Source organism: Cyprinodon tularosa, unplaced genomic scaffold (genome assembly GCF_016077235.1).
Source record: "Cyprinodon tularosa strain WSP-4 unplaced genomic scaffold, ASM1607723v1 ctg84, whole genome shotgun sequence".
In the NCBI taxonomy this organism is placed as follows: domain Eukaryota; kingdom Metazoa; phylum Chordata; class Actinopteri; order Cyprinodontiformes; family Cyprinodontidae; genus Cyprinodon; species Cyprinodon tularosa.
The window spans coordinates 2136461-2148272 of record NW_024039607.1 but is presented as its reverse complement, the minus strand read 5'-3'; the positions used below and the strand labels follow the sequence as shown (position 1 = coordinate 2148272).

At 41.2% G+C, this 11812-nt stretch overlaps 2 protein-coding genes across 2 annotated transcripts; one reads left to right on the top strand and one right to left on the bottom strand.

The window, feature by feature from the left end:
• Positions 1 to 714: 714 nt before the first annotated feature.
• LOC119774891 lies at positions 715 to 4703 on the bottom strand. The gene is made up of 5 exons (XM_038272610.1): positions 3824 to 4703; positions 3282 to 3355; positions 3084 to 3199; positions 1552 to 1695; positions 715 to 880 (listed from the first exon to the last, which is right to left on the bottom strand). Exons 1-5 carry the CDS (start codon positions 4560 to 4562, stop codon positions 715 to 717), a joined length of 1239 nt encoding a protein of 412 aa, XP_038128538.1. The 5' UTR covers positions 4563 to 4703.
• A 4230-nt stretch (positions 4704 to 8933) lies between these two features.
• Positions 8934 to 11471, top strand: LOC119774942 (zinc finger protein 503-like). The gene is made up of 2 exons (XM_038272728.1): positions 8934 to 9463; positions 9825 to 11471. The coding sequence occupies exons 1-2, from the start codon at positions 9206 to 9208 to the stop codon at positions 11214 to 11216; spliced, it is 1650 nt and encodes a 549-aa protein (XP_038128656.1). The 5' UTR covers positions 8934 to 9205; the 3' UTR covers positions 11217 to 11471.
• Positions 11472 to 11812: the final 341 nt, after the last annotated feature.

The following is an 11812-nucleotide window of genomic DNA, read 5'->3' as shown; positions in this document are numbered from 1 at the left end:
TGCAAAAGCACACAAAATGTCGAAACAATATTGACTATGATTGAATTAACTGATATGATCTGCGCTACTCTGATTCAGATAGTAATAATTCACCACTTGATGATAAGTAGTTTTACAAGTAAAATTATAAGAATCATAATATATATATATTCAGATCACTTTGTTATATTCTAGTATTATTAAAAACAGATGTAGTGGCAATTGTTTGTCAAACCAAACATCCAATAAAATTCCAATAAGCCACTATAGGCACTGGGGTCACGTTTTCTTGACGCAGGCAAAAGAAGTGGAAGTCCAAACTTGTAGATGTTCAGTTGATTTATTTCCTATATTTTGTCACATTACAGAGTTCAAACTTTCCTTGCCCTGTTACCTCTCTTGCACTGATAAAAACCCATAGGCCCCTAACCCAAATGCCTGCTGGTCCTTACCAGGCTCCTACAATTATAGAAAGTGGACCGCCCACATTTCTTCCTGTTTTACATAAAATAAAGAAAAATAATAAAACAACAAAAAATAGATGCACAAAAAATGCAACAATTAACCTATAAATTAAGTCTGTAAATAATACAAAAAATATATAAGTTTAGGAATTAACACAATTCAAATGGATAAAGAAATAAAGAATAAATAGCTCCAACACTCCGGCCCCTAATTGTGAATACTGTCACAATTACAAATGAAGAAAAAGGAGCTATTCCCTCAAACATGTCCTTAATTCTTCAGGTTGATGCTTCCAGTAGCAAAACAAGTTTGGTCACGGGTCTTTCGAGAACGCTGGTCTTTGTTTGTAATCGCACAGAGCGCACCAAGCCTTTTACATCCTGGTTTACGCTCAGGACCTTGGCCATCATCCATGTTCCTCTTGGAGCTGTAGAGTCTGCAATTAAGACAACATCTCCAGGAGTGAGACATCGTTTAGTTCTTGTCCATTTTTGTCTTTCCTGCATCAGAGGTAAGTACTCAGAAAGCCATCTTTTCCAGAACAGCTCTGCCATGTATTGCACCTGTTTCCACCTTTTCCTGACAAAAAGATCCTTTTGATTGAACAATCCTGGTGGCAAAACTGGTTTGGTTTTTAACAACAACAAATGGTTGGGTGTTAGTGCCTCAAGATCATTTGAGTCATCGGAAACTTTAGTGATGGGTCTGTCGTTTAATATGGCTTCAACTTCACAAAAAATAGTTTGAAGCCCTTCATCATCCAAAACTTGCTCTTTAAGAACTGAAACCAAAATACTTCTTATGGAACGAATCAGACGTTCCCAAACTCCACCTTGGTGAGAGGCTGCTGGGATGTTAAAGTTCCATTTAATTCCATCCTGCACAAAAGCATTTTGAATTTTAGCATGATTCAGTTCAGCTAAACTCTCTTTCAGCTCTCGATTTGCACCAACAAAATTTGTGGCATTGTCAGATCTGATGGTGGAAACTGGGCCTCTTCTACAGATAAACCTGCGGACTGCATTTATACAGGAATCTGTATCGAGGGTGTAGGCCATTTCCAGATGCACTGCACGGCTGGTGAAACAAGTGAACAGAACTCCATACCTTTTCAGGAGGCTTCGTCCTCTTTTAACACTTACAGGACCAAAGTAATCCACTCCAACATTTGTAAAAGGAGCGGTGGCTGGCAGGACTCTTTCTTCTGGCAGATCTGCCATCTTTTGTTCAATAAACTTTCCTCTGTTACACCTGCAAACAACACAGTGAGAAATGATTTTTCTGGCAGCTGAATTAGCATTTATTATCCAGTATTTTTGTCTTAATCTTGACAGCATATGAGCTCTTCCTGCATGTCCCAACTGTTGATGAATATGGCGTAAAATCAGTGTAGACACATGCATATCCTTTGTCAAAATTGCAGGATGCTTTGTTTCGACAGGCATGGCTGATTTATTCAACCTGCCACCCACTCTGAGGACTCCAGCATCCAATACTGGGTCGAGTTTGTATAAAGAACTTCTCTTAGAGACTGCTTTAAGGCCACTGGTGATTAAAGCCAGTTCAGTTGTAAATTTCTGTTGTTGTGCAAACTGAATAATGGCTAGTTCTGCCTTGGCCAAGTCTTCAGGAGTCAGATTTTCTTTCTTCAGAGTGGTCTTGAATCTGTCTATCTGCTTGTCTAGGGCTTTGTTTTGCTTTTCTGGTTCATTTTTATTTAGGTCTGCAGCAGCAAACTCCTTCCTTTTCTGTTGCAACAGCATCAGAATGTTTTTCAGCTTTAAAAACCAGGCAACAGAGGTTTTAAGCTTTGTCCAAGATGAAAAATAATGAATCAGATAGCTTGTAGGATTTTGTGACTCCTTTACAAGAACACTCACGGCTAGGTCCCTTTTGACCTCTGGGTCATCTGCAGGAATTGCATGGTGATCCACATCCAGTTTAGGCCATTCCTCTTCTGATCTGTGGAGAAATTCAGGCCCATTTATCCATCTCCTGCATTTAATGAACTCCCCAGCTCTCATGCCTCTGGATGCATCATCTGCAGGATTTTCCTTGGAGGAAACATATCTCCACTGATTCACATCTGTTGCTTCTCAGATGACAGAGATCCTGTTTGCAACAAAGGTGTGAAATCTTCTGGTTTCACTGGAGATGTATTTTAGTACTGTTGTACTATCAGTCCAGAAAACAGGTTTTTCCAATTGTATTTGCAGCTCCTTTTGCAGCAGTTTATTGACTCGGACAGCAAGAACAGCAGCGGTCAGTTCCAACCTGGGGATTGTTGTTTGCTTCATAGGAGCAACTCTTGCTTTTCCTAGAATGAAAGCAACATGTGAGATGTTATTCTTTTCCAGTTTTAAATATGACACTGTTCCATAGCCGTCTTGACTTGCGTCAGAGAAATGATGAAGTTGTGCTTTGTCTGGTTTCCTGATGCAGCTTGGTTTGATGCAAAGATCCACCTTAAAACTGGAGATCAGCTGGAGGTCCTCCAGCCAGTCGAGCCACTTCCTACAAAGAGAATGGGGAATAACTTCATCCCACTTCAAGTTTTGTCGACAAAGTTCTTGTAGCAGCAGTTTAGCTGGCATACTGAAGGGAGCTAGGATTCCCAAGGGATCATATAGTGAACTAACCACAGACAAGATGCCCCTTCTGGTCTGTGGGCGGTCCTGCACAGAGGTTCTGAACTTGAACTCATCTGTTTCGATGCTCCACTGTAAACCCAGTACTCTCTCGACCGGAAGTTCATCTGTGTCCAAATCCAGATTCTTAATTTCTTTTGCTCTCCTTTCCTCTGGAATGGACATGAGCACTGTGCGACTGTTGCTTACCCATTTTGAGAGCACGAATCCTCCCTTAGAGCAGAGGTCCGTCAGCCTCTTCACCATGTGAATTGCATCTTCTTCTGTGGGAACAGATTTTAAACAGTCATCCACATAAAAGTTATTTTTGATAGTATCAACCACTTCAGCTGGAAACTGTTGTGCGTTATCATCAGCAGTTCTTTGCAGAGCATAATTTGCACAGCTGGGTGAAGACACTGCTCCAAACAAATGAACCAACATCCTGAACTCCTGTGCAGGTTTTGATGTGTCACCATGATGCCACCACAGGAAACGGAGGAAGTTGACGTGTTTTTCAGAGACATAAACTTGGTGAAACATGGCATTAATGTCAGCCATTAGTGCAACAGGCTCTTTTCTAAATCTAATGAGAACTCCAACCAGAGAGTTTGTGAGGTCAGGTCCTTGTAAAAGCTGACTGTTCAGTGATGCTCCTTTGTAGGTTGATCCACAATCAAATACAACTCTCAACTTTCCTTTTGTGGGATGATGCACTCCATGATGAGGAATGTACCACAGTTGTCCATTACCTTTCTGTAGGTCCTCTGCTGGTACAGCCTCAGCATGTCCTTGCTGCAGCATGTTGTTTACACATGCAGTGTATTCCTCCTTGTACTCAGCATCCTTTTCAAATCTCCTTCTGAGGCTCTGGAGGCGCTGCTCTGCAACACAGATGTTATTTGGAAAGCAGGGGCTTTCACTCCTGAAAGGTAAGTCAATATTATAATGACCTTTAATAAGTTTTGTAGAGTTATTGACAATGTTCATGAAATGCAAATCCTCTCTAGACATTTCAGTTTTCTCCTCTGATGATCTTTCGTTAAAATCATGATTGTACTGTTTGATCAGCATTTCTTCAAGATGCTCAACAGAGATCCTGTTGGCTGTCACAGCAGTGCAAACATTTCTATTTTTGCTGTGGCTTCTAGTGCGCAGGGGACCATTTATGACCCAGCCAACTTTAGTTTTTACAGCATAAGGCCCACCATCTACACTGTTGATCACCTCCCAGGGCTCTAAAACATTTGAAGCATCAGTTCCTATCAGTAGTTCCACATCTGCATTGATGCTATGAAGCTTAACAGGTTTAAGATGAGGCCACTGATCAATGTCCTTTTGCTGGGGAATATTCAATGTAGAAACTGGCATGGTACTTTGAGTCAAAACATCTGGTAGCTCTATGAAATCATTTGTTTCCAATTCAGAGATTTCCAAACCAGACAAAATTTGTACATTAACAATCTTATTTTGACTCATTGTTCTCAGCATAATATTTGTTCTTTTGCCCTTTAAGTTCAGACTTTTTGCCAGAGTTTCTGTACAGAACGTACCTGAACTTCCTGGATCAAGAAATGCATAAGTTTGCACAACTTTGTTGCTCTTTTGACTTTTAACTTTAACTGCAACAATAGAAAAAACAGCATTATCATCATGACCAGCCCCAATATGCCCACACGTCTGGGTGGTTGCAGTTGAGAAGTTGACATGAGACCTTGTTGTCTGTTGGATTTGTTCTGAAGAGGCTCCTGGCTCCTTTTGCTCTATGTGAAGAACCCCCGGATGCTTTTGGTGACACACATTGCAATCCAAACGACTCCTGCAGTCTTTGCTTGTGTGACCAACTTTCAGACAACTGAAACAAATCCCCTTTTGTTTAATGAAAGTCAACTTGTCCCGATGCATTTTAGCTTTAAACTGCACACAGTTTTCAAGTAGATGATTTCTTTGTAAACAAAACAAGCAGCTGTGAAGAACAGTAGACTTGGTCCTGTTTTCAGTTGAGTGAGTTCTGGCTTCTGGAATTGTGCTGGCATTAGTGGCAAAACTGCTTCCCTTTTTTCTTTGCTTGCTGTAACTTGGAACTTTGGAGTTGTTCCCTGTTGGTGGGTCTTGGATATTGCCAAACACTGGATCTGATGCTACTTTTACTTCCTTTGTTATGAAAGCAACCAGATCAGTAAACAATGCTCGGTGACCAGTTTGCTCCTGTAGCTCATAAGCAGTAACTCTCCATTTTTCCCTCAGTTTATATGGAAGTTTCAGGACAATTGTTCTCATATTTGAAGGTAAATCCAACTCCTTCATGTAAACAATTTGTTGTGTCAGATTTGAACAACCTTGAAGAAAAAGAGAGAATGATTGTAGACTTTTCACATCATCCCCTTTTATTGGTGTCCAACTCATAATCTTCTCCATATACGCAGAAGCGATTTTATTTTCATTTCCAAAATGTTCTTCAAGAAGATATTTGGCTTTGGAATAACCTTCCTCAGAAGCTAAGTGTTGACAACTATGCACGAGATCTTTAGGCTGCCCCCTGGTGAACTGCTCTAGGAAGTGCAAACAGTCGCTGCAGTTGTCAGTTTTAGCCTCCACTCCGTTCTCAAAGGCATTCATAAATGATCTGTACTGTAGGGGGTCCCCATCAAACACAGGGATGTTTCTGGATGGGAGAACAGACGATAAGTTTTGTTTTACTAGTAAGGCTGCAATGTCATTTTGTCTTTGCATGATGTTCACAATATCATTCTGACAGTTCTCAGTCAAAGGAGGAGATTGAAATTGCGTCTGCTCTGTTGCTTGAGTTGAAGAATCAACTTTAACTCTCATCTGATCCATTTGAAGTTGTCTCTCTCCTTGTTTAAGTCTGACAACAGGAAAGTTGGATGAAGACTTTTCTTTTTCTTTCAGAACAAAATCATCAGCGAGAGGATTTAGCAGGGGCGTGTGCTTTCCTTGGGCTCTTTCAAAATAAGAGTTCATTCCATCAGATTGTTTAGAACCAGCAACTGAATTTATTTTTAATACATTAAGTTTTGCGTTAGTTGCTGCCAACTCTGTTTCCAGGTCTAACTTTTCCTTTTCTTTTCTCAGGTTTTCCTCTTGAGCTTCGATCAGATGTTTTCTGTCCAACGCGGCGAGTCTCTCCATCAGCGCTGCCTTTTCAGCCGCAGCTTTAATGCGTGCAGAAGAGGTGGATGAAGCCCGAGACTGCTGTGAAGATGTTTTTGAACGTGGCTTTATGCTTGTAATATTAGAAACACTGTCTTCAGGATTTATTTCATCAGGATCCTCAACAACCTGATCATCAACATAGGTTTTCTGTTCCGTATATGGATTTCCTGCTTCTGTCAACCAAACCTTTACATTGTCCACAAAATCAGAGAAAGCCATCACCTTAGACTGAAAATACACAGTTTGTCTTTTCACTTCTTCTTCTGGCAACGGCAAACCTAAAAGTGATTCATGTAAATCAGTTGCGTCTTGATAGCATTTAATAAACTTTGCAAAGTCAGAAGCCACTTTTTTAACATTTTCTTGTGAGGTCATTGATGCAGAGATTTTCTCCATACATTTTGAAGCTTGTTTACACTTTAAACTTCGTTTTTCTTGACATGTTTTTATATAAAACTCCAAACCCTTTTGTGTAAATTTGATGGTTCTTTTGTTTTGTGACGTCTGGGTGTCATCCTCTTTGCTCTTTACATCAGACATTTTTGCAGATTCTTTGGATCATTTCAAACATTTAAAGCGTCATAGTCCAGGAATAATCCACAAGGAAAAGCACAAACGTATCTCTTTGTTTAAAGAGATTGATTCTTGTGAACAAACATTTCCATGATGGGCGTCGGCTCACGGCTTGATCCAATTACGCATCAATTTGTCACATCAGACTCATCTCATCAGTCTTTGGAGTGAAATAATGTCTTTAAACTCCAGTAGTTTCACTATTTTCTTTTATAGCTTGAACAATATTGTCACGTACCAGTGTGATGAATGAGTGACGTGTCCATCCAAGTCTGACGCATCAAGTCGCTTGATTTAATCAAAGATGATCCAAAACCTTTTGTTTGATGGGAATCCTTAAGGTCCATAAATCCAGCATGTTGATTGATGAGGTATTCCTTTTAGTCCATGGGCTGGTTCCTTACATGTTCCACAGGGTGTTTTTACTTGATCGAAAGGTGGGTTTTTACTTGATTGTAGTGGCAATTGTTTGTCAAACCAAACATCCAATAAAATTCCAATAAGCCACTATAGGCACTGGGGTCACGTTTTCTTGACGCAGGCAAAAGAAGTGGAAGTCCAAACTTGTAGATGTTCAGTTGATTTATTTCCTATATTTTGTCACATTACAGAGTTCAAACTTTCCTTGCCCTGTTACCTCTCTTGCACTGATAAAAACCCATAGGCCCCTAACCCAAATGCCTGCTGGTCCTTACCAGGCTCCTACAATTATAGAAAGTGGACCGCCCACATTTCTTCCTGTTTTACATAAAATAAAGAAAAATAATAAAACAACAAAAAATAGATGCACAAAAAATGCAACAATTAACCTATAAATTAAGTCTGTAAATAATACAAAAAATATATAAGTTTAGGAATTAACACAATTCAAATGGATAAAGAAATAAAGAATAAATAGCTCCAACAACAGACATTGCCCACTAAACTATCCCCCTGCTGTATAACAACACAAGGAATGTGACAGTGTCAGTGGCTCTTGAGGCACTTAACTTAGCTGCAGTCCAAGCCTTGTAAATCTCCCCACTCAAACATGCTTTGATACACATAACTCTCAGGGCACAGATATCAAGATATCTCAGTTGCTTCCCCCAAACACATTTCTTTTCATTCATATCCATGCATAAGTTTGTGAAAAATCAACATTTTTAGCAATGACCTCTTGTGACTTACGACATTTTTGGAGAGTCTGGTTGACAACTGTGAACCTAGCACTCTTTGTTAGTTATTTAATCCTTTATTGTACTGTAATTTTCAGGGGAAAAAAATTAATGTTAGGTTTTCAGTGACTTTAAGCTAGAAAATAATAAACGTAATAAAATTTAAAAGCTGTTACTCCATGTGTTTTACTTTATTTTAACTTCTCAATTACTGCTTTTCTTTTCTTTTTTGAGGGAGTTGCTTGTCTTTCTTCTCTTTTCCTGTATTCCTGTATATTCTGTATAATCTGTATGTAGCTCCCATATTCATATTTATATTTATACACAACTTTTTACAGCCCCTAACTTTTACTTTTTGCTTGTACATACACCTGTAATAATATTTATATCCTGTGAAGCACTTCTGAATAGATGCAAACCACATTTCCTTGCTTTGTACTGGTGACAGTGCAATGACAATAAAGTTGAATTCTAATTCTATTCAATTTGTTTTGTTTTCACCTATATTCTGATTTATTGACAGAAATTTTTATGTCAGATATTGCTGTCAGTGGTTCATAGACTTTCTGCTTTGAGGTGTTTAAAAGCATAGAATATAAGTCTAGAGAGATTTGGGATGAAAAAACAATCTTATAAACCTCTAATTTTGGCACAAAGTTCTTTCAAACCTCCCATAGAATATGCTCCGTTAATGTATCTGATATCATATTAATCCATCGATTATTCTGCTCCGGTGGTTATAAATGCACACACACACACAAGAAGTAGGGGGCAGCGCGTGTGTCAAATCTCCAGTTACGCAAAATACGCAGATAAACCTCTCCAAATTAAACGCGCGCGTTCTGGTGAGATCGAACGAAGGGAGAGTATGGAGGAGCGAACGTCACATTACTTTCAGCTTCCATAGCATTTCTTGGGCTCTCTTTTTGATTGGGAGGCTGCGGATTTATTCAGACGCTGCTCGGGAGGAGGGGGAGGAGGAGGAGGGATCCCTCTCGCCAGTTAAACCAACTTCTCTCTGGGACCTAGAGCCCATACTGCTGAAGCGTCGCAAGGGATGAAGACGCATGGATTCTGCTCCTTAAATCCCACTCCGATGAAAGGATATTCATAACTACTTTGTGTTTTTCACATGAGAGGCTGTAATTGGTGTTTGAAATAAACCCACCAGCTGGCTCTCTCTGATTTCCACATGTCTTTTCCAACCATTTGTACGAGAATCGGGTCATGAGCACATCGCCCTTGGTGTCTGTCCTGAGAAATAGCACGAATCCAGCTTGGGAGAGCGGCTCATCGGTGGGGAAGAAGGGAGCACCGGAGATAAGCCGTCCGTCCTTTCAACATAGCCTTTCTCCAGCGGATCCTTCTCGCCAGGCCGGCCGTCTTCCCATCAAGCTGCTGAAAATGCTCACCGCTCGGGCAGGACACATTTTACACCCGGAGTACCTCCAACCTCTGCCGTCCACTCCCGTTAGTCCGATCGAGGTGAGAATTTTAAGCAAATTTAGAGGATATGTTTTGCTTTTAAATCACTGGAAAGTAAAGCTTCCGATGCATATCTTATAGAGAAATGTTGTCTTTGACTTTTAGATGTTTTTATACGCTTTGAATATTCCAGTCTGCTGTTAAGTTGGGAATAATCACACAAATTGACAACTATTTAACAAGTCTAGGTCTATTGATTAAAGTGCAACCTGCTCGTCTGAGCAGATTCTGAGGAGTTCTGTTTTTCTCCCAGATAACTTTATGCGCAATGCGTAAAATACGTAAAGCTGTCATGAAAAAATGCATTTAAAAATGTTAATGATTGATTATATTTCTTTTTTTTTTTATTTTATTGTCACAGTTGGATGCAAAAAAGAGTCCGCTTGCCCTTTTAGCCCAGACTTGTTCTCAAATCGGCAAGCCAGACCCTCCGTCCTCCTCCAAGCTCTCCACGGTGGCATCCAGCGCATCGAGTGACAAGGAGGCCAAATCCGGTCCGCTGAAAATGAGCGACATCGGAGCTGAGGACAAGTCCAGCTTCAAACCCTATTCGAAATCTTCAGAGAAGAAGGAGTCGTCGAGCAACAGCATCGGTGGAGATAAAAGTGGTTTCCGGGTGCCTAGCGCCACCTGCCAGCCATTCACTCCCAGGACAGGCAGCCCCAGCTCCTGCACCTCTGTGTCTCCTCTACCGTCGGAGGGGAAAACCGGGGACAAGGAGGAGAAGAAGGAGTCTGATTGCAATAAGGGCACGACTGATTGCAGCGGAAGCCAAAGGATAAATGGAATTACCTCTGACGACAGCACATCTGGATCCAAAGCTGCTACATCAGACTCCGTATCTGTAACCTCCTCCTCCTCCTCCTCCTCCTCTGTTCTCGGACTGGTGGCCCCAGTCTCCCCCTATAAACCTGGACACTCAGTTTTTCCTCTCCCGTCCGCGAGTATTTCCTACCCTGGAAGTTTGGCTGGAGCATATGCGGGTTATCATCAGCCGTTCCTCCCTCCCGGAATGACCTTGGACCCCAGCAAACCCAGCAGCCAGCTGCTGAGCGCGCAGTTTGCTGCGGCCTGCAGTAAAGCTGGATCGAGCCCGCTGGCTGGAGCTTCCCCGCCGTCTTTAATGTCCGCCAGTCTGTGCAGAGACCCTTACTGTCTGAGCTACCACTGCACCAGTCATCTGTCCGGCGCGTCAGGCGCAAATTGCGCACACGACTCTGCTCTTAAATCCGGATACCCGCTGATGTACCCGACGCACCCTCTGCACGGCATGCATTCCTCTGCTCCGTCCTTCAGCGGGCATCCTCTGTACCCATATGGCTTTATGCTGCCCAACGATCCATTGCCCCATGTGTGTAACTGGGTATCTGCTAACGGACCATGCGATAAGCGCTTCTCCTCCTCAGAGGAGCTGCTAAGCCATCTGCGGACTCACACTTCCTTCGCTGGGACGGAGAAGTTGATATCCGGGTACCCGGGCTCTACCACGCTCGCGAACGCAGCTGCAGCCGCTGCCATGGCCTGTCACATGCACATCCCTTCAAATGGCAGCCCGGGCAGTCCAAGCGCGCTGACCCTCAGGGGCCCACATCACCCGCTCGGACTCAGCGGCCGCTATCACCCCTATTCAAAGAGCCCCCTCCCCGCACCCGGGGCCCCTGTCCCGGTGCCCGCAGCCACGGGCCCCTATTACTCCCCATATGCCCTGTACGGACAAAGACTGACAACAGCCTCTGCCTTAGGATATCAGTGAAGAATTACACATTTATACAAGATTAATTTAGACCCAATTAGTTTTATATTGGGACTGAATCCATGTTGGGATCAGTGTATTTATTTGCGATAGCTTCAAGCGTGACTAAAATAAAAAAAAACAATATTATAAGATACATTTCAAGAGCCTCAATGTCCTTTATTTTACACAGGAGGGGTTTGAATTTAGTGAATGAAATAAATACATTTGTGCTTGTTTTTTATTCTGAATTAAAAGTTCGTTTTAAGGTTTTTACTCTGAAGTTCTAAAAACTCTATGGGGAAAAAAAGGAAATTTATCAAAACAACGCAATAATTCAGATGTTAAATCAATTTATTTAGCTGAAACCAAAATATTGCATAAAAAACACTTTTTTAATGGATCACACAGTCCTTAAAACTGCATATTTGTCCTTTTTTATTTTATTATTTTATTTAACTTTAATGGTTCCACATAATCTCCACTTTAATAAAATCTATAAGAAATATAGGTTGATACAATTTAACTGTTTACAAAAAAGTCACAATGTTTTTTTTTTGTGTTATAAACTAATTCAAATTCGATGGAAGATATTATTTCACACATTTATTTACAGG